Below are 23,330 nucleotides of genomic sequence, written 5' to 3' on the forward strand. Positions count from 1 at the left end.
AAACAAAACAGCACACACTAGATAAGAGGCCTTAGGTGCTATCTTCCAGGGCCACTTGGCCCTGTCTCCCAACTGCTATGCCTGTGTGGCTTCAGGGAGAGGGCTAAGGGAGCAGAGGCCCGGCGGTCAGGCGGTGTCTGCCTAGTAGGGGACTGTCAAGGGAGCCAGCCGCACACACAGAGGACAACGCCTTTAGTAAGTAGGTTTGAGTGCCCACTAAGCATCAGCTCTCTGATTGTCTCTGCTGATAGGAGAGGATCCTGTAAGACAAGACGCAGGGTAGAAGAGGGCAGGCTGATGCCACTGCCCCGTCAGATAGACACCACCAGGCACACCCCTAGGGGCTACCCCCCAGCAAAGGTGCTTTCAAAAGGGCCACCAATCCATCTCTACCTCTCCCAAGATCCCTCACTGGAAATCAACTCAAGCCTAACCCCAGCAGAGGAACTCGGAGGAGAAGTGATAGTGTGCTCAGGATGAAAACTGCCGACGATGTAGGACACGAGACATTCCTGGTTCTTCTCAGCCTGGCCAAGGTGGGGACCAAGTAATGGGCCAGGAGAAATCAGCCCTGACCAAAGGGTTCTGGCTGGGCATCCGGAGGAACAAGTCCATCATTTCACCGTCTTACAGGCCATGTAGGAGGGAGAAACCTAGGATGCAAAGATGCTCTTCCTTACACCGCCACCAGCATGTGCCTAGCCTTCCTAGGACACTCCTAAAACGAAAGCCAGACATAATGAGATTTTACACCCAGCCAAAACTCGACAACTAGCTGGTTCAACAACAAGGTATGAGTCATTTTCTCATGTCATCAGGCTTTGAAAATTTCTTAGCACTAGCCTTCTTTAAAGAGAAAAGAGCCCTGATCGTAACAAAAGCTACAAATGCGTTATAGGAAATAAGAAAATGCAGATGAGTGAAAACCCTAACTAAAAGCCATGCATGCCCCACCCAGAGATCACCACAGTGCTACATATATCCTTGGTTTTCTCCATGCACACATGCACGCTTGTTGTTTATTTTTGCTTTTCAATCAATGATCTTCACTTGGGGATGAGAAGCACGCAGGGCCAGGGCAGTATGGCAGAACACGGAGGGGTCCTGCCCTGCCCTGGCCACTCTGGTGTGGCACTTGAGAAACCGGGAGAGCAAAACACAACAGGGTCTCAGACTTTCTAAACACTTCCTCAAGGACAGATGTGCGGTAGGCAGCCTCACAGGGATTGTCTTTCCATTTCTGGACATGTGCTGGGCTTGACAGGCATAGGGTGGCCTCACGAGCTCCCTCTGGTTAGGGGCCTCATCACTGCTTAGCTCAGGGACACGTGGGTTTTGGAGGGAAGTTGTGGTAAAACTGAAACCCCCAATATGACTGTAGGGGGGTTAGAAGACCTCCATGGAAAGCCCATGGAGACCCCATCCATCCCGGCTGGCTACGTTAAATCTGGAGCTCTGAGCGGGTTTCCTTTGTTCTTTTTTCCAGTGCTGAAACTTGAACTCAAGGAAGCACTCTGTCTCTCAACTATAATCCCAATCCTGACTAACGTTTCTTTCAACACTAAATCACAGCTAACGGTCAACTTTCACAGGGAGAAGGGACTCAAAAGAACTAGACAGGAGGGGGGAAACGTTGTTTCCCCTACCAAGATTTTATCCTGAAAAGAGAAATGTTTTTTGTGTACACACGAAGCACTTCTCAGCCAAGCTCTCCATCAATCACTGTGACTCCATATTTAAATGTACAACACAAGAAAGAACCAGTGAAACCATTTCTGGCTTCATGTCTGACTTCCCAAAATGTAGACCACATCTGCAGGCAGCTGGAGGACTGGGCCAAGAGAAGCCTTTCGGGAGATGTCACTGTGGGAAAAAAAAAAAAATAAGGACTACACTCTGTGTATCTTCCAGGAGGCAAAGGGTAACCCCAGCATGCATGCGCCGGCCTCAAAGAAGCAGGCTGTCGGGCCTCTGACATTTGCTCGGTTCTCAAGAAACTGCAGTTAGAAGAAAAGGAAGTAGTGTGAACTTTTCACCCTTATCTCGATTCTCTGAAGAGGAGTTCTGTAGGACTGTAGCATTCTCAAGACAAAACAAATCACCGGCAGTTACTGATCGAAGCATGTCTTCCTTTAAGATCTAATGGGGGCCTTTGTAAGAAGAACCCACACAGTAGCCTCCTCCCATAAAACAATACTCACCCCATGGCTGTTGGAAAGTAATAGGTTCCTTGGGGACATACAAACTCAAAGGATGGGCAAGCACCTTTTTTCCTTGCTTCACTTCTTATGGTAATGATTTCCATCAAACAGAAAAAAAAAAAATCATGACACCCAGTCAGCTTTTAAGTTAGCTTTTAAGGTTAGTGGGGCAAAGGGAGAACCAGACTGGGGAGGTTCATCTATACCGAATTTTGAAAGAGGACAACTATGAAACTGCACTCTGGTTTCTGTTCTGATTCTGTGCACCCCACACTCTCATGCATTCTCCTATGGGGCAGAGTCTCCAAGACTTTACAGTGATAGGTATCATCTCACGTTCAAAGGTGAACTCACAGCTGGGTGGGTGGTGGCTGCAGCAGCGGCGCACACCTTTAATCCCAGCACTCAGGAGGCAGAGCCAGGTGGATCTCTGTGAGTTCAAGGCCAGCCTGGTCTACAGAGTGAGAACTCATTTCTCCAAGGTCAAAGTGCAAAGTGAGGCCCTTTATTTCCCAAATAGAAGGTTTTTCAAAGAAAATTTCCCACACTTGTATCTTAGATTCAACTGTGGAATGACTCCCTGGCTGCCTTGGTTCGGGAAACCCTTGCTAGGAACGAGATGATCCTATCTGGGAACACTGCTTTAGTCACTGAGCACACTGGGGTGGCCAAGGGAAGATGAAGACAGTTTAAAAGAAAGACAAGTTCTAGTGAGGAGGGAGGACCAAACACCAAGAAAATAAGATTACGGATTATTTTCAAACCATCAAAATCATTTCCGCTTTATGAATGAACCGTTATTCATTTTAACGCTGTCCAATCTGCTTTCTTCCTGGCTTCCAGCAAACTTCTAAACCACACACGTTCAAGCAGCTAACATGCAATTTGACAGCCCCATTTTGTCGCCTTCCCCCACAAAATAAAATTGTTTCTGCTATTCCTCTTGTTGAATTAGTCACGTCAGTATTCTTTTCAATTCGTGTTAATTCAGAACTGTCTTTATGAAATTCTCGATATACTATCTCTATCATGAAGAGTCAACAGACGCCAAGACTACTGGGCCAAAGAATGTGGGGAAAAGGATATTTACACAATGCCAAAGTGTCCCCCCAGAAATCCCTTAAGAGGAGAATGATGTGCTTTCACAGTGGGAAATCTGGTGGTCACCACCAGAAGTGATCAAATTTAGCATGACTAAGCTGGAGGTACAACTCAGTGACACAGCAGATGTGTGTGAAACCCTGGTGTTCAATCTCCATACCTGTCTTCAATGACAGTATTACTACTAGGAACACTCTGGTAGTATATACATCCTAAAATAACAGTATGAAGACACAACTTTACTCATGAAAAGTTTATTTTTGTTTTGAGACAACATCTCATTATGTTGCCCTGGCTAGCCTGATACTCACATAGATTCACCTGCCCTTGTCTCTTGAGTGCTGGGATTAAAGGTGTGGCCGCCATGCTCATGTTCTTGTAGAAACACTTAACCTAAATCTAAGATATCTGACAACAATCTCTGACCTCCACAAGTGTACACACATGTACATGTGCAAATCATCTATCTCTCTCTCTCTCTCTCTCTCTCTCTCTCTCCTCTCTCTCTCTCTCTCTCTCTCTCTCTCTCTCTCAAGCATGTATATTCAGAGTAGGGGAAAACTCTGGATTGAGAGCCTTTTAAAAAAGATAGAACTGACTAAGATCCTTTGTTCTGAGGATGTAGGAAGAACACTTGCCTAGAATGTGTAAGGCCCTGAGTTCCAACCCCCAGACCAAGATTACCAGTGAGTCACTAAATGGGAAGTGTGAAAACAGACTAGATACTAAATGATACCCAGTCACAGTTAATTTCCTTAGGCATGATAACACTGTGAAGAAAACCATCTTCATTCTCAGGAGAAGCTGCTGGAGTAAGGAGAAAGGGACATGGTCATTTCAAAGAGTTCAACCAAAAGACTGTGTACAGATGGACACATGTGAGGGTCTGTCTAGACACATATACACTGATGGACACAGGGGAACAGACAGGCTTGGACAACTTGGTCCATATATCTAATGATAGTTCCAGGCTAGCCAGGGCTACATAGTGAGACTCTGTCCTTTAAAAAAAAAAAAGGAGGGGTGGGGGAAGCTGGAGAGATGGCTCAGTGGTTAAGAGCACTGACTGCTCTTCCAGAGGACCTGAGTTCAATTCCCAGCATCCACATGGCAGCTCATAACTGTCTGTAACTCCAGTTCCAGGGAACCCAACACCCTCATACAGATATATATGCAGGCAAAACACCAATGCAGCCAGGCGGTGGTGGTGCACACCTTTAATCCCAGTACCTGGGAGGCAGAGCCAGGTGGATCTCTGTGAGTTCGAGGCCAGCCTGGTCTACAGAGTGAGATCCAGGACAGGCACCAAAACTACACAGAGAAACCCTGTCTCGAAAAAACAAAAAACAAAACAAACAAAAAACAAACAAAAACCACCAATGCAAATGAAATAAAAGTAAAATATTAAAAAGAAAAGATAAGTTTAGCTGGAGAGTCTAACTTGACAATGGGAAGAACTAAACGCAGTCCGCTGCACTAATGAGCGAGATTGTAAATGATCTGTATGGTCTGTCCCTGAAAACAGGAAGAGACCATTACAGGTTCCTGACTCAATATCTGCCCTTGAGGGCAGAAGGTTGCAATCCTAAAGGGTAGAGAGGAGAGGGCTGCTGACCGACGTAGCTAAAGTGGAAGGTCAGAACATGAAGTATCATCTAGGGCAGCGAGAGAGAGAGAAGAAATGACCAAGTCAACGGTAAATACGCCTCACCGAGGCAGCTGAGACAGCTGTGTTGTAGGCTCCCACATGTCCCTGCCCACCTCCTCCCAAGCAGGAAAATATAAATAGTGCTCAATTTACCTGTGGCTGGCCACACCAGAAAGCCTGGTCACATGGCTGGGCAAGCTGCAGTAACCACCAAGCATACTCAGGAGCACGGAGGGCACACAGGTTACTAGCTTGCTACACTTCACTAGCTTGGACTCTGTCAGGATCCGCTGCTCTTAACTTTGGTTTTCATCCTGCCCTGGGCTGGCGTAGGGACACTTACAAGGGACAAAGGCTCAGTTAGGTTCCTCAGAACCTAGAATGTCAGTCACCCGAATCTGCTCTGCCTCATCCGTGAAAACCTGTGTGAAGGGTTTGGGGATGCAGCTCAGTAGTAGAGCATCTGCCCAGCATGTCTGAGGCCCTGGGTTCAATTCCCAACACTGTCAAAAACAACTGTGAACTACCTTGTCCCACTTGCAGACAGTCCGGGCATCTCTTCACTCCAGCTCTATCTATTTCACGTCCCCGGCTTCACAGGGGAGACACCACAAAGACTCTACATCCGACCCAGTGAATCCCTACCTGGGCCCTGACCTTCTGGAACTGAACTGGAAATAAATGGCAAATGACCGCGCTGTGCCTGGGCTGTGGAAAAACCCCAAAGTGTGCTGGGAGACATTCCAGGGCAGCCCCCTGCTCTGAAGTCCTGGTCTTGCCCTCCAGTTGTTCAGATTTCCTAAGAGAGGCGCAAAGGTTAGGCAGTGCCTCCAGGTAAGCCAGCCTGAAAAGCAAGGTTGGATGTTTAGAGCCTAGACCACAGCAGGGAGGAGAAGAAAGCAGCCAAGGGCTTGTTCCCGGGTCACCTCTCCACAGGCAGCTCCAGAGGCAGAGGGTGAGGCAACACACATTACTAGGGAGGTGACGAACCAGATCTTCTCCGGCAAGCTGCTTCATGGTAATGTCACCTTCTATAAGAGAAGGCTCGTCTTACCGATACAGAAGGATAATTGGATCCAGGGAAACAGTATGGGAGATTAATCACCCATATGTCCTATCCCAGCTTCTGAGACCCAGAAGGCAAGCTCAGTTAGTCTTTTTTTAAGCAGACAGCTCTGTTATCTGCACAGTGGCTCCCACACAGACATCTAAACTCCAGACAACCCCCTAGGAATTGGGGGTAGCCTCATTTCACCCTCCTCCTCCTTGCTGGTTGTCAACCACCCATCAGTTATTTTGGGTCAGCCATCAGTTATTTTGGGTCAGGACAAAGCCAGAATAGTGGAAGATACAGGCAGATATACAAAGAGGGTCAACGGAGGGAGTCCATATAACTTGATCACTTCCTAAGGGCAAACGGAAGCACTCACATAGTAAATGCCCACAGGTCTACTTCACATAGCTGGCTGGGCCATGAAATAATCCTTTAAGGACAACTTAATTACAGCCAGCGACAGCAAGCACCTCAGATAAAAGATATACACCAAAACTGAAGATTTCCAGAAAACTGCCTTTTAAAAAAGATTTACTTTTATTTATTTATTTATTTTAATTTATTTATTATGTATACGGAAGAGGATGCCAGATCTCATTACAGATGGTTGTGAGCCACCATGTGGGTGCTGGGAATTAAACTCAGGACCTCTGGAAGAGAAGTCGGTGCTCTTAACCTCTGAGCCATCTCTCCAGCCCCTTACTTTTATTTTTAACTATGGGTGTACTTGTGTGTCTGTGTGTGGGTTTGTGCATGTGCATACAGGTGCCTGTAGAAGCCAGAAGAGGGTGTTAGGTCCCACGGAACTGGAGCTACAGGTGGTTGAGAGCTACCCAATGTGAGCACTGGGAACTGAATTTGGATCGTCTATAAGAGCAGCAAGTGCTCTTCACCCCTGAGCCATCAGTCCAGTCACAGAAAACTGCCCCACCCCCACCAGGTTACAGAGTAGAGTAGGGCTAAGTGTGGTGACACAGATCTGCAATCCCAGCACTCAGGGGGCAGAGGCAGGAGGATTGCAAACTCTACAATAGCCTGGGCTACACAGTAAGAATCTGGCTCAACTGACCAAAATAAGTAGAATAGGGTTCACTCATTCCCTGCAGCATAAACAAAACCACAAGAATGGCTGAATGCCCTTAGGGAGCACAGCCAGAGAGCTGAAGTGGTTTGATGTGAGAGGGAAGGGTGGGATACAGCAAGGGCTGTCTGCTCCTCTAACCTTGCTTAGTAATCCCAGGCCCAGCCTTCTTGAGCCTGGGGTTAAGGGAAAGCTAGACCAAAGGGTACTTCCTTTAGAGTAAGCTATAACTCCTGTCCCACTTGGTACAACGTCCTGCATTAAACCACACAAACTCCCCTGAGGCCTACCATATTCACAAGGCAGAGGGTACAATAACTGCCTAGTATATGTCACAGAAAAAGCCATCTGGCCCGGGCCCCTACCCCGGCACCACTTCTGAGCCAAACTCACTGATTTGCCCCTCTGTCTTCTCCTATATAAATGTGCAGTAGTGTTACTGTATGGCTGTGGCACGGATGTGCCTTCTAATTCCCAGTATTTTAAGAAGTGAAGAGCTAGGTGACGAGCAGAGGAGAGTGGAAGAGTGCTTCATCTTTCAGAGAGGAGGCATGTTCCTCCAGAAGACACTGGACATGCAGAGCAAGCTCAGCACGCTGGGGCAACATGGAGCAAGGGCCGCACTTGCAAACACAGAAACTGGCCCCCAGTCGGTTCCCAGGTCTGATACCAATCTATCCAATTGGGGAGGGGCAAGCTACAGGCTCCTAAAAGGCAATCTAAGACAGAGGCAAAACCCTGACTTCACCCCAGCATGGTATGTGAACTCAAAACAGGTCCATAACTCTTGGGTATCAACTGTTCCATCTGTTAAGTGGGGAGAATAAGAGACATTACAAGCATGTAGAAGTAACCTGATAGTCAGATTAGTCTAGTATTTATTGGTTAAATGTTTATTTGGAAATGATTTAAAACTGATTGTTCAAGAACAAGTATACAGAGCCGGGAGGTGGTGGTGCACACCTTTAATCCCAGCACTCCGGAGGCAGAGGCAGGCAGATGATCTCTGAGTTTGAGGCCAGCCTGGTCTACAGAGCGAGTTCCAGGACAGCCAAGACTACACAGAGAAACCCTGTCTCAAAACAACAATAAAAAGAATAAGTACACAGGATACATACATAATCTTTACCTAGATCTGCCTACTAACACACATGCCCAATTGCTTTACTGATGGCTTGCTGTCACATGCATTTTACACACGCTCACATACTTTCCGACACTCATACTTGACACCCACAGGTTTGCTCAAAATGTGCGTACACGCACACGCGCGCGCACACACACACACACACACAAACACACACACACACACACACACACACACGAGAGAGAGACAGAGACAGAGACAGAGACAGAGAGAGAGTGTTAGTTTTATTCCTTGAAAGGACAGGCAACTATGACAAAATGGGATGTTGGCAATTAAGAGACAGCAAAAGGTTTTGTTATCTGGTGACGGTTTATGGACGTCTGCTCCTTTCCCTGCAAATGGCAGCATTTAAATGTCCACTGTTTTACATGGACAGTGACCACACAGTTTAGACAAGTTCCATAAAGTGATACAAGTCAGTTTCTATTCCTCCCTGTGTTATGGTGTATATGCACTTGTGTGTGCGCATGTGTGTGCACATATATGTACACATGGAGGCCAAAGTCTTCCTCAATTGCTCCTCCACTGTATTTTAAATTGTTGTTTTGTTTGGGGAGGACAGGTTCTTACTATGTAGCCTTGGATGGCCTGCAACTCAGAGACTTGCTCTTCCTCTGCCTCTTGGGTGCTGGGATTAAAATCATGTTCTACCACACCGAAACTTAACTTCTTAAATTATTATTTGTCTGTATGATATGGGTGGGGATACAGGGAAGTGCATGCCACAGTGTGCATGTGGAGGTCAGAGGCCAACCTTCAGGAGTCAGTTCTCAACAATGGGATTGAGGGACTGAGGTCAGGGCATCAAGCTTGTGAAGCAAGTGTTTTTAACCAACCGAGCCATCCTACCAGCTCTATCTCATTTTTGAGACAGGGTCTCTCACTGACCTGGAGCTCACAAATTCAGCTCGGCTGGCCAGCCTAGGAGCCCAGAGGTCTAGCTATCTCCACACCCCCAGTGCTGGAGTTAATGTGCACCAATGAACCGCGCTTTTCCATGGCTGCTGGGATCTGAACCAGGTCCTCAGGCTTGGGCAATGAGCACTTTACCAACGACGCCATTTCCTAGCCCTTCCTCCTTTTTTGTTTTTTTTTTACTTAAAGACACAAAAATTACAAAACAAACAACAAGAAAGCATTATATAAATGGAAACAACTTTATTATACAGAAGTGTTTTTAGAATACTTGCTAACTAAGATTTTACCTTACAAGGTTGTGAAGTAACTGGAGAGGAAAGACGACACACAAGCATACACACATTAGGACATGAAATAGTTCTATAGAGAGGAAAGTCACCTTGTAGAGGGGCAGGTTAACTCCAAGAAGCCGGCCAGGCAATGCTCCCTAGATGGAGCTTTTTCTCCCAGAGTTCAAGCCTCCACTGGGCCCCTATGGGATGCTATTAAATATCACAAGGACCCCACTCCTAGCTAACCAAAAGTAAGATGAGGGACATGCTTAGGCAGATTATGGAGAGGCTTCTTTCCCATCAGGAATGTGGGAGTGGTGGTGCCAGGGGCTACCCTACACGGAGGACTAAGTTGTTTTCATGGCAGAAAGCCACCTGTGCCCACCCCTTTCCATAGAAATGCACCATCCACATTTCACAGTGACATGTAAGAGAGACACCGTCTCTTATAAGCACGTGCCATCGAGACATATCTCCCTCATACAATTCCAGATCAGTACCCACAACTATGACTCCACCAGAGGCAGGAACATCAGTCTGCCCTCAGCTCCCCTCCTGTCCCTGGTGAGCTACTCATTCCGGATGGCAATTGCCAATCTCCAAACAGCCAGAAACACTCAAAAGTCACCACCATGTCACACACGTAGTGCTGCGCTGGCCACCATCTTCCCATTATCTACCAGTCTACAGCTCACAGGACAAGTTCAAAGTGTGGAAAACCCACTGTGTGAGCACCTCGGGAAGCTCAAGGAATAGACTTATCTTTGCAACCGATTTCCAATTCTCTCCTTAATCCGTTTATCGGGTGCACTTGGAGCCTGGAATAAGATATACAAACCAAAGGGAAACAAAAGCTGGAGATGAGCGAGGCGGTGGGTATGCCATGCCGGGATCAAGTTCACGACACACTTCCATGTGTGGGAAGAGACCCTTGCTTAATCAAGCAAAAGGGCTTTGTCAATCACATGGTTGTGGGCAAGTTATTTCTTTTTCTGGGTCTCAGTTTCCCAGTCTGCAAAAACAAGGAAATGCCACCCTCCCTGGCAGGACACAGGGAAAGCAAATGTAAAACATCTGAGTGCCAATTATGAGCAGCAAGAGAGACAAACAAATGAATACTGTCAAAACAAAGCTATTTATGTCTCAAGTTCTCTGAACAATACAGGTGAACTGGGGGCCTTTCAGACTTGGAATTCTCGGCTCTTACCATGGAAACAGCCCTTTATTACTTTTGTTGTTGTTGTTGTGAATCCAGGACGACTCACGTGACAGCTCCTTGTGCTTCCCTCAGGTTAAGGGGTACTTGTCCCCACGGACGTGGCTCCCACAGCCCTCTCCTCCCCTCTCCATCCATGCTACGCTGTATTGAGTATAAAAGACCTCTGGTTGCATCCTCTCTGTCATCTGTACCACCCACCAGCTCCCCACCTCCCAGGGCCTATGTGATATCTGATGGGCATGCGTTGAACAGATGCTCCCCGATCCCGGGACAGCATGACAGGTTTCTGCGAGCCTACAGCTGTGGGGCAGGGAACGCACGTGTTATCCACAGTGGTTCTCTGAAAGCCACGTGGACCATCAAACAGGCTCAGGAAACTCTAAAGTGGAGGGAGTGTGGAGGAGGGCAGAGGGAGGAAGGGGAAGAGGAGAAGAAAGAGGAGGGAGGAGGGAAGAGGGAGGAAGGGAAAAGAGCTGCCTGCTCTCCTGATCACATGTTCACTCTGCTCAAAGTCACACCCAGCTGGGCAGGTTCATTAAACCACTTTGTCTATGGCGACCCACAGTTGGCTACAGGGAAACAGACTGGATAACAGTCTAAATGTCTAGGGTTTGGACAATGATCATGAACACCTCTCTCCCGCATTTCTCCACTTCAGCAGGTGAAGGGAAGGAACAGCAATACCTGATGTTATGGGATGCCGCCTGGCATGGAGGAGGGGGCTTTCAACCTGATCACACTTGGGAAAGCCAACCTAAGGTCCACTGGTAGTTCTGTTGCCTGGCCTAAAAAGGCACCCACTCATTTTGTAATCCTGCTTTTCCTTACTGTACAGTAGAGCAATACCAAAAAATTGGTACTGGTCTATCTGGCATGAAAGACACTGGGCACTCCTCAGTCTCCTTAACCCATCAACCACGCCTCCTTCTAAGCCAAAAGCCAGGTAGTTCAGACTTTAAACAAACCTACAGCGGAATCCTATACATTGTCATTTTCCATGATTTGCCCCCCTAGGTGATTTGCCCCCCTAGTTTTAAGTATGTTAGGAAAAGAACCTACAGGCCTAGACCTCCATGGAAATGCGACATCTCTGCTACCAGCTGGGCTTGAAGCCCAAAAGCCAGGATGAAAAGGGGACCGATGATTTAGAGAACACAGCTGCTTTGTGGAGTGGGCAGGTTGTCCTGCAAGTGAGCCCGGAGAGGTGCGAGTGAGGGGGAACAGTGTACGGGGACTAAAAGTGGGAAAGGCCATTACAAGTGAGCCTGGAGGAGGTGTGACTCCCTTCTCCACTCCACTGCCTTTCCAGCAACTCAATCCAACAAGTATTTATTGAGCATGACACTCCCCATCTGCCCTGGCTCTCCCTCGGCAGAAGCACTCAAATCTGTTCAAGCTGTGGGGTGAGTTCCACTGTACTTGAACTGGAAACACGAGGCACCTACTTCTGAAAAAGGCATGCACACAGTTTACAGGATGGGGCAGAAGGGACTACGGAGATTTGAGAACACTGCTGAGCCGACAAGACTACAGCAGTGGCACTTTGTGTGTGTGTGTGTGTGTGTGTGTGTGTGTGTGTGTGTGTGTGTGTGTACAGTGACGGGGATAGAACCCAAAGCTTGGCACTGCTAAGCACATGCTCTCCCACTATGCTACATCCCAGGCTCTAAAAAATGTCACTTTTGAAAGAGAAAGGAGAGAAGACAATAGAAACCTAATTTAACTTTAGGGAAAATACATTGGCCAATTTCAAAGAAAAGAAAGAAAGAAAATCTATTCAAAAGCCAGTAGGTCTATAATTAGCCTTACCACATACTGAATATTCCTTCATTCTGCACCTTCTCCAGCTTGCATTTATAATTCATTTGCTTGTGGATGCGCTAGCACCTGCTTTTAGAGCTGTGTGTCAAATCCCACCTTTGGTCTCAACACTTCAATGCTGGCCTGAAGGTTGTCACTTCAGATCATAGGAGAAGGGATTCAGGTGGCCGAGCTGGTGATACACTATCTGTGCCTTAGCAAGATGGTTCCCTGGGAAAAGCTGCCTGCCATTAGCAGATAGGGAGCTATGGTCAGAGGGGAGGTACCCTAAACTTACAACTCTGCTCTGGCCAATACTGTCCACCATTTAAGATGACACATTCTGGCAGCCTCCAATAGAATGCACCCCCAACTCTTAATCATGGTCCAAATGCATGAGAGCAATCAAATCCCTCAGAAGACTCTCCCCAGGCCTCCACACACACACCCTTTAATAGGGAGCTGGAGGCATAAACTGCTACTGTGCAGGCGGGTGAAGCCTAAGGCACCCCATCCTCCTCCCCCAGTGTCAGCTGTCTAAGGCTCAAGAGCAAACCCACAGACCTGTGTGCCTGAACATGGCAGGGTAAGTGTCTGTACATGGCCAAGGCTTCAGCTCCAGCTTCCCTAGGGCTGGACTTGCAGTTTTCCTATTATGAAATACTCTGATAGTGCTCTTTTAAGTTCATTTAAGCTGCTCTTGATTGGCTGGGGTACTCCCACACAGGAAAGTCAACTGCAGCTTACTCAGCCCGAAGGATAACCATTTAAATGACTCCCAAGCTAGGTATTCAACTTGGTTGTGACTCTAGGGAGAGAGCAACGTGCTAGAAAGCTAGGATGTCCAGTGGGCACTGTGAGCTGGAAGGCTTCATGTTCACAGCCAGCTGTGCCCAAGAATGACAGCCGTCTGGAGCCCCATGTGGAGGAGGAACTGGAGCACAGATAATTCATGGACCTCAAATAGCATCCTCAACTCTTCCCTTTCCGAGACCAGGATTTGTTTTGGACCTAACCATGTGAATAGATTTGGCTAGTGTTTGGTTAATTCCTACTCTGCAAACCAAATAATGGAATCTCTGTGAGGCTGTAACTCAGGCAGAGCAGAAAGCTGAGAGTCCTTACTCTTGGCTTCTACTCCCTGTTCTACAGGGAAGAACAAATTCTGTAGCAGAAGAGGGCAGAAGTGATTATGCCAACAAGACATTGTCCACACTCCTTAAATTAACTTACTGCTGGGCATCGGCGGTAGTTAATTGTGACTACCACCTTGTCGGGGTCTAGAGTCATGGAAGAGACAAGCCTCTGGGTGTGACTCTGAGGGACTGTCTGTATTAAGTGAATTAAGATGGAAGACCTACCCTAAATGTGGGTGGCACCATCCCATGGACTGCCCAAAAAGACACTGAGCTGAGCGCCAACGTTTCTCTCTCTCTGCTTCCTGAGTGCAGATGTAATATAAGCCTCGGGTCCCTTCTCCTTGCTTCCCTGTCCTGATGGACTGCATCCTTGGACTATGAGCCAAAATAAACTCTTCCTTCCTTTTCGGTCAGGTATTTAGTCGTAGCAACAGGACAAGGAACAAATACAGTATCCCCAGGTTTACCTCGCCAGCCCTCAGAAGGGCTGCACACTGCCTATGGGACAAGAGCAAGACCAGGTAAGTCCAGGCAGGACCCGAGCCAGTGTCAAGCAGTGCTCGATACATTTGACAGTACCTATAAAAACTCCAAAATCAGACCTGGAAGAGGATGTCACGGCGCGAGGTCTGAATCCTTTAGCTGGTAAGAACCGAGAGGCAGCTGTTAAATTCTTAACAGTTCTCCTAAGATGGAGGGATAGCGCGGGCCCATGTGACTCAGGACACACTGACTTCAGCAGAGAAGGCCGGCAGGGCAGCAGGGGTCTCCTGGTTATTAAGCCCATCAACCGTGTTGACAACACTCGAATCCACATCACTATGAAAATTTTGTAACCCTGCCTCATGTTTCCTAGAGATCCCTATCTGGAACCAGAGAGAACAATATCCACTAACCACCACACCCCCACAATGTTCTCACTCCTCTTCTACTGGCCTCTTAACTGTGTAATATAAGAATTTCTCACGCTATCTAATACTGTGCTATCCAAAAAAACCAACCAACCAACCAAACAAACAAACAAACAAAAAACCAACCAAACAACAACAAACCTAAGAACACATGGACCCACACTCCTTTGCGTACCCAAAAGATAGGCAATCATCATAGCTAATGACATCCTAGAAACCGGAGACTTCTGATTTCAAGAAAGTCATCACTACTGATAATTATCTAAGGGTCAGACACTTCAGAAACGCACTTTTTACTGGCTGTGACTGGGCCGGGCAAAGCTACGGAAGGACATCAGTTAGCTGTGTCAGGCTAGGAAAAGCCTGAGGGTTTAATGCTTCCCAACAGAAGCTGTCCCAATCGCAGGTTACAGAGAGACAATTGTGGCTCTGGAAGGATTCTAACTGTACCCCCAAGCTTTATTATACCAAGATGACTCCTTGGCAGAGAAAGTTCCAACTCTATTTTAAACTTCCAGCTGTTTGTGGCACCACAGCCCACAAGGACACAGGCTGAAGAGCACTCTCTCCCAGGACCTCTAATATACAACCTCTTTGACATGGCTTCACACCCATCTAAACACCCATCCTCCAAGGGCTAAGTTTTCAAAACAATGCAAGGAAAGGCATTAAATAATTAGCAGTGACATCCCTAATAACAGTGACACCTTATACTCAGGAAATAGCCACTCAAGAGAACACTCCCTATGTCCCTCTGGGGAATTTGGTATTTTAGGGCAACCATGACTACTACCAGCTAGCTCTCAATGATCTGTTCAGAAAACTATAAGGTAATGAGAAAAATTCAATACAGGAGATAGGCCTCAAGTGATGTCTATATAATTTTAAAAATATGTTCTCTGCAGTTTGAGTTGTTAGGTTGAGGGTAGGGGGCCATAAGGAAAGAGAGGGAGCAAATTTGCTTAACAGTTAAGCTTTTATGTAAATTCAAATGAGCTCTGTCCACTGAACACATGTCACCTGACAACCATGGGGGTGGGAATCTGTATTCACAAGTGCTGGCCTTCCACAAAGCCTGAGAACTGACTAGAAACAGATGGTTCCTTTCCCCCTAAAATATGAGTAGGGGTACAGGATTGTTCCCGTCCTCTAACCTTAGGGTGTTCTGAGGATGTATACATTACACACTCTTGAAACTGATTTTTACATTGGTGTAAGAGTCAAGCGTACAGTTCGGAACAAGGATAGATGAACTTTTGTACAAAGGCTCAACTCTGCCACTGACAGCATGAAAACAAGACATAGCTAATGTCTAAGGAGTGTGGCTGTGTTCCAATAAAACTTTATTTACAAAAACAGGCTCAGGGCCAGATATAACCTACAGGCTATAATTACCAACCCCTGGTTTAAGAAAGTTCTGGTGGAGTATGGTGGTTCCCAGGCAGCATCTGGTTTCCCAGGTTGGCTGGAGAAATAATTAGCAAAGTTTAATTAAATGTTATCTTCATGGGCTGGGAGATGTGGCTCTGTGGTAGTGTTTGTGTAGCATGCACAAAGCCCCGGGCTCAATCCTTAGCACCACAAAACTACTGTTTCCATTCTAGGGATATGGAGCCTGAAAATTCTCCATAGGTATAAGATAAGACCCAGGAAATTCACTTCCTACTCCTGTTATATATTTGTCATCATTGGCTCTGGAAGAACACAAAAGTTAGCAGCCTCAAATTGGCTTCAGACACAAAGGAGAATTTAATCCAAGGGACAATTGTGGTAAGAAATGTATCCAGGGTTTCAATTACCCACCAGTGGCTCTTAGCTTTCTTAGAGTTGGCCCTCATTTTTCTCTTAGCTCTTCCAGCTCCAGCTCATAAAAATGAAGCCATTCCTCGCTTTATGAAGACATCCCTTCTGGATGAATGGTCACAGAAGGTAAACCCACTCTTTGCACCATAACCCTTTATATAAGGCCTAATCTGTCTTGTCAGGATCCCAGCAGGGCGTGCGGCGAGAGATAACCGCACAGGCAGAGTATGACATCATTTGGGATGGGAAACAGAAACAGTGACGACACTTAATTGTTCCTGAAACCCGGTCCCGGCTCGCAGGCCTTTTTAAACTGTTGTGTTTCCGAGCTCTGTTTAGAAAGTTCCTTTTAAAAGATGACAGAATAAAAACGCAAGAGGCCCTGAAATTCTGACACCCGCAGCACTGGTTTCAGACCAGTCTGGGTTTGCTCTCGGAAGCCTAAAAGGCAGTGGGCTCTCCCCAACAGTGCTCTTACAGTAGCTCAGTGTAGAGCACAGCAGTAACAGGCCCAGCAGCAGCAGCGGCAGCGGCAGCGGCAGCAGCAGCAGCAGCAGCAGCAGCACACACTTTTTACAGCATCTTTCGTGTGCCAGGCACTCCTCTCAGTGCTTCATGAACTCATTTAGTTCTTAGGATATAGATATTGTTGTCCACAGAAGAAAGGGAGTCCAGAAACTTCCTCAAGACTACACCAGCTGGTCAATGAAAGAGCCTGTATTCAACTAACCAGACGACTAACATCATTCTTTTCGGGGTCTATGACAGCAAGGAATTTCCATGTGACATGTCCTAATGGCCTAGAGGAAAACACTCCTGTCCCTTCCCAAGGCATGGAAGGAATAAACAACCTGAAGATACACGAAGGTGAGGCTAACATGCACAGGGCTAATAATATGCCCCAAGACAAAGACCAGGGGACTCTCCCCTCCTTTAATGCTTGGCCACAAAAATACCAATGGGCTCAGGCTACTATTTCCTTTCTCTCCCCTATCTACTGAAAACCTAAAGATAATCCTACCCCATAGGCAAATGTCTATTTAATACCTCTGGGATATTAACAGGTGGAGACACAATGGACCAACCAAATACATAATGCAGGGATCCACTCCATCTTCCCTAAGTCACCTGACAAGTTACACAGCCTTGTCTAGTTTCCTGTTTTCATCAGTGTCTTTAGAGACCCTGCCCCTGCAAAAGGAGCAGGTGGTGTGAAGAACCCAAGCATCCAAGCCGACATTCCTCCCCTCTGCCAGCACCCACCGGTGCTTTCCCTTTTCACGCTAGCTCTGTGAGACTCACCAAACAACTGCTCTGAAAATGGTCGCTAAACACTTTCTAACTACTGCACAGGCAAGGCTGCTGTCATTCCTACCAAGCGACATGGTTCTGGTGCTTGCTGCTCTAACTTCCCTGGGTCTCAAGGAAGCCCAAACAAAACCAACAGGTTTGTAGTCTTGTGGCTTGCTCTAGAGTTGATGGTAGGCATGAGTCTGTCTGGGCATTGCCTTCTTCTACACCACCAGATTCTACACATACTTTGACTACTTGGTCACCATCTTGCTACCAGATTTGACCAAGTTCTGCGTTCCAGGATGTGATACTAACACATACAGTGAGGTCCAAAGAGACCTGATGATGAATCCCATTTCTACCGAGCAAGTCTCTTGTAACAGAATACCTTCAGGAAGGGGCTATGCAACATCCAAGCTTAGTAATCTCCAGAAAGCTTAAGAGTCTGGTTTGGAGAATGTCACATTAAGATGGCAGGGACATAACTTTTGTACATTTGGTACAAACTTAGGCTTAGGAAGTGTGCAATGATCCTTTCACATCTGGTGTGAATCAAATGCAAACTTCACTTTTAACTTATTGCCAACCTCCTCATGCAAGTAGGTTCCTTTTCCGTTCCAAAGGGCCTGCATTTGTGGGTCCCATCACAGCCTTGAGTGTGCAAGCAAGGTTAAATTTGCTCCACCCTCGTTTCCCCACACCCACCACATCAAGCTGCTATTAAGAAACTGCTTGGGCGCTGTTCAGAAAGTGGGGTATTTGCCACAGCATACTTGATTATAAGCACTCCACTGCCACGTTGGCTGGGAACGCTCAGGACAAAACCACCCTCGGTGGGGGGCGAGAGGTATGGTGCAAACTGTCCGACTCCTGTACACAAGCACACACGCACAGGATGACTGGAATGAGACAGCCATATTAAGCAGGTCAAAAATACGGGGAACATACAACTTCTGGGCTACACCCGAGAGGAATGTAGAAAATCGGGAACAGAGGTGCGTTTGCACCGCAGTAAAAGCCGTTAAACTAACTTATTCCAACGGGCTGGGCTCAAATCAGCTCCTGGAAGAGGCATAATGGGAAGCGCACGTGAAGTGGTGGAGAAAGGAACTCCAGAGCCATAGAAAGCGACGCTGGGGCCAAACTCAAGCTGGAGAAGTAACACATGGCTCCACCCGGCTCTCTTCCATGCCCCTCCCCCTCACCGAGCAGGCGTCCAGCGCCCACCGGCTCCGGCTCCCAGTGAAACCCTCGGCTCAGGGCGCCCACAACACTCCTTGCACCCATCCCAGCACCTCTCACTCCGCCCGGGCAGACTCTTCGGGCCACTTTTCGGTTACGCCCCCCAAAGCTAGTTTCCATCTGCCAGGTCCCTCCCCTCCCCTCCCAGCTCGGACTCCCGGCCCCCTCCTTCCCGGAGTTGCACCCCACGTTCGCAGCTGCTCGCTTTCGCTCCCTCCGGCCTCGGACCTCTGCGCGCCCCCCTTTTCTCTTCCCTCACCGCCCATCCACTTCCTCCTCATACTTCTCCCAGTACTCTCCAGCCCCTCGCCCCAGCACCCGCTCCAGACCCGGCTCACCTGCGCGGCCACCCCCGTCCCGGCGCTGGTGCGGCTGCTGCAGCTGGAAGGGGACCGTAGCCCTGAGTGGCTGCAGCCCGGCCCGGGGGGAGCCAGCGGGCGCCGGTGGAGAGCATCCCCGCCGAAGACCTCCCGCCCCTCCGCGCCCGGGTCCCCAGGAACCTCCGCCTCTGCTGCCCGCTGCGGCCCCGGACATGGCCCACCCGGGTACCTGCTGCCTCTGCCCCAAGACGAGCCCCACACAGCCCCCAACCCCCGCGGCCGCTACTTATCTGCCCTACGGGCGGGACCGGCCCCCTCGGTCCAGAGTTTCAATTGGCCTATAGAGTTTCAGTACCTCCCCTCAACCAATCTTCGGCGGGGCTCTTCCTATTCCGAGGATGATTGGTCCATGTGCTCAGCCATCAACACAAGACCCCACCCTCCTGCTTTTCTTTTTTTTCTTTTTTTCTTTTTTTTAACGTCCTTAAGGCTGCCGATTGGTCCTTCTGGTAAAGGGCTGGTTCTCCGGCACCGCCAATGAGAAGGCTCAAAGAGGAGGATCGTCACACCCAGTCCCAGGTAGTATGCAAATATATGCCACGTGATGTCAGGCTGTGCAGGGGGCGGGGCTGGATGTGGGTTGGAATCAAACACTAATGAAATCTTTATATGGGGTAGTGTCAAACTCTAAGCAGTCCTAGAGGGACTGAGAAAACCTAACTTCAAAAGGCATTACATTTAGTTTAACCTAAAATGTTTTCAATTCTCATGAGATTTCATTGCTGTTGGCAAACTCCAAACTGAGAGTCTATATATTTATACAAGGTTTGCCTATCATTTGCATGAGCTTTGCATTAAATTCGTACATTTAGTGGCTACTTTGCCTCATGTGACACTCACATTTGTCTTTTAAGTTTCCAGGTCCCTTCCTGAGGCTGGTCCAATCTCAATAAAAACAGCTGTCAGCCTGTAAATTAACTTGAGACTTTAAAAGGGAGCTGGGAATTTCCCTTCAGAGCCATCCATTGTAAGTCTACCTAGTAAAACAAAGTGACTGATAAATCTGCCCAAGTTTGATAGTGACTCCATTAGGAAATTTTGGTCTTCCCAGTCCAGTGCTCTCTGACCTACAAATGAAAGTAAGACCGGATGGTCCCCAAAGAGAATACTTGCAGTTGTGAAAGTTATATGATATCATATATGTATATGATGTATCATATATATATATATATATATATGAAGGCATTTGCAGGAGCGAGGAAAAAGCATTAAGATACTATTAAAACTTTTTGCTTCTCAAAAGAACAATAGATTACCCTTGGCATTTTGCTCTATATATGGAAGACACAAAGTCAATCAACCCTGAGTTGTCTGTGAGAAGAGACCATCCAAGTAATTGGATAATTCCCTCTAGATTTATATTTAGTTATGAATTCTAATTTTGACCTTGCTACCGATTTTTCTTTCTATTTCAGTCTTTGCTGAGTTTAGTATTAAAAGAAAGGCATTCCCCTGGAGCCACACTTACTAATCAGAGGCGAGGAAGTAAACTGGGAGTGTGCTATGAGGGTCACTGTGGGATTAAATACTGAAAGCAGATAATACTCAAAATGGGAATTCAAGAGTTGGTTGGATATTAAAATCAGCCTATGAATGCAGAACAAATGGAGACAATAGAACACTCTGTAGGAAGATTTTCTTACAAAGACACTACTTTCATGTTTGAAGAATTTGCTCCAAGGTCTGACATACAGATTCTTTACAATTGAAGAAAACTACTCCTTTTCCACAAGGAGGACAAACTTTCAGAATGGAGGTCAGTGGAACAGCACTTGCCTGGCGTACTCAAAGCCCTAGGTTTGATTTCTGACATGGGGGAGGGGTGAAAAGAGCAGCTTTTATTCTCAATTTCAATTAGTTCAACATTTCATACACTTAAAAAAAAATCCTCATGACTATCTGAAAAGGGAAAAACATAAATTCTTACATGGTACAAGAAGAGAAACTGAGGCACAAAGGGTCCTTTTGACTCCTATCTCAACCCTCTATCAAGTCTTATTCCACAACCATGCCTCACACCCTCACTAATAAAGTCAACACCAAATAGCATCTAATATTCAATGAATTCCTTTCTCCATGCCAGATACATATCAAGTACTGTGCACATTACTTCATTTAGGGTTCATGGCTGCAACTGTGAGGTTGCTATTACACTCTCTGTACTGAGTCTTTGGAAAGAAGCATCATGATCATGGTTATTTTGCAGGCTGACCACAGAGCTGAGCCTCACTTGATCTCTATGGTTATAAAACTTTTTCATGAACTTTTTCTCCAACGATATATATCTGGCTAGTGTGCTGACATCCGTCTAGTATTTTACAGCTTTCACATCATCACTTTATTTAATTCTCACAATAGACATGGAATGTAGAAAATGCAAATATGATTGTCTTCACTCTACAAGAGGTTAGTTAGGTCACAGCGGCTGGACTACTTGCCAAAGATCTTTTGGCAGACACAGAACTTACAGTCTAGGTTTTTGACTCCAGCTTCAAATACTTTCCCAACTAACACTCAACTTCCTGACCACTGGAACTGCCTGAGAGGAAAAGGGTGAACTGTGTGGTCTCTTGAATATTTGTCTGATAATGTATACTATTTTAAGACTCCTTGCATGTATATAGATCCTTAGATAGTCTCAGGCCATGATGAGTGGTTTTTATCGGATGAGTATTTTAAGTGTGTGTTAATGATAAAAGCCTTGGACTGAGGGATTCTGAAACACATTAGGCAAGTGGCTTCCTCTCTCTGTGCAAGAATCACCCCTGATCCATCAACCTTACAGACTTGTCATAAGAATAAATCAACACATTATTTTATAGATGTAATTTTGCCTTGGAGAAAGAAGTTAGCTCAAAGAAACAAGATGTAAACACTTTTCCAAAGCCAAGATACCAGAATTGAGGACCTGGATGGTAGAAAAAGAGTTACTAAACGTGGCACAAATGAAGAGCTGGATCTAATGAGTACAGAAAGCTATGGTCTTTCTTGATAAGTTGCTGGCAAAAGACGCTGCAGTTGACCCTAGCTCAAGGCATAGAAGGCAGGCAATGACTCTAACTCTCGTCCTCTATTAGGTATCATGCCCAAACAGCTGTCTCTGGCTCACTTCTTTACACCTGATAGCTTCCCCTAGCACGGGCACGAGGGCAGGATAAGGTTGGCCCTTGTCTGCTTCTACTAATGAGAGTCCGCCCGTGGTCAGGGCTCCGAAGGGGCTGTGAGATGCTAAGGGGAGAGAGATGCTTCCCATTACAAGGCGCCTTCTTGCTTGTTACTGTTTTCATTGTCATCCTTATTAACATCATTGCCAACAATTCCTTCTTCACAGATTTGTTGAAATGATTACTATGTGTCACACTCTGAGCTCATGGAATAGCAAAACTGTTCAAGATGGGGTTCCTAAGAGATGACTCAGCAAATACCATCAAGTCTGACAACCTGAGTTTGATCCCTGGAGCCCACATAATGGAAGGAGAGAACTGACTTCCACAGTTGTCCTCTGTACCTCCACAAGCATGTCAGGGACACACACACACACACACACACACACACACACACACACACACACACACACACACACACACAAAGATGTGGTTCCTAGCTTGAGGTTCACAGCTCAGCAGGCTTTGAAGCCTATACACAGGAATGGTATGGGCCAGATACTATTCCAATTGGAGGTCATGACCTGGTTTCTGCTTTCAGAGACTTTGGATGAGATGTAGCTCAGTCAGTAAAATGCTTATCTCCCTGAGTTCCATCCCCAGTACCACATCGAACTGAGCATGGTTATACAAACATGCCTGTAAGCCTTGCACAGAGGATCAGGAAGGAAGATTAACAGTTTAGGATCATCCTTGGCGATTCTAAGATATATAAGACTCAATTACAAAAAGAAAAAAAAAGAAGAACAACAACTTTGGCCAGAATCAGGTACTTAAAAACATCAAAAGTGGAGGATTGCATACAGCAAATGTATCAATAGTCCTTCACTTATTGCAAACTAAATTGTTTAAGGTTTTTATTTGTTTTTGAGACAGTCTCACTATAGAATCCTGGCTGGCTTGAAACTCTGTACAGAGCAGGCTGGCCTCATAGAGATCTGCCTGCCTTTGCCTCCC

The 23,330-nt window shown here is 46.7% G+C and overlaps 1 protein-coding gene across 2 annotated transcripts in view; it reads right to left on the bottom strand.

Moving 5' to 3' along the window:
• Positions 1 to 19,398, bottom strand: part of Fam117a (family with sequence similarity 117 member A) — a 62,133-nt gene extending 42,735 nt beyond the window's left edge. Inside the window, exon 1 of one of the 2 annotated variants that reach the window (XM_052759862.1) lies at positions 19,168 to 19,398. In XM_052759862.1, coding sequence (XP_052615822.1) covers positions 19,168 to 19,363 — 196 coding nt within the window. In that variant the 5' untranslated portion in view covers positions 19,364 to 19,398. The remainder of the gene's footprint in view (positions 1 to 19,167) is intronic. The other variant, XM_052759864.1, reaches the window with a different exon arrangement.
• Between the last annotated feature and the right edge of the window lie 3,932 nt (positions 19,399 to 23,330).

This window comes from Peromyscus californicus, unplaced genomic scaffold, assembly GCF_007827085.1.
Source record: "Peromyscus californicus insignis strain IS unplaced genomic scaffold, ASM782708v3 Scaffold_3__1_contigs__length_106647218, whole genome shotgun sequence".
NCBI classification, from domain to species: Eukaryota; Metazoa; Chordata; class Mammalia; order Rodentia; family Cricetidae; genus Peromyscus; species Peromyscus californicus.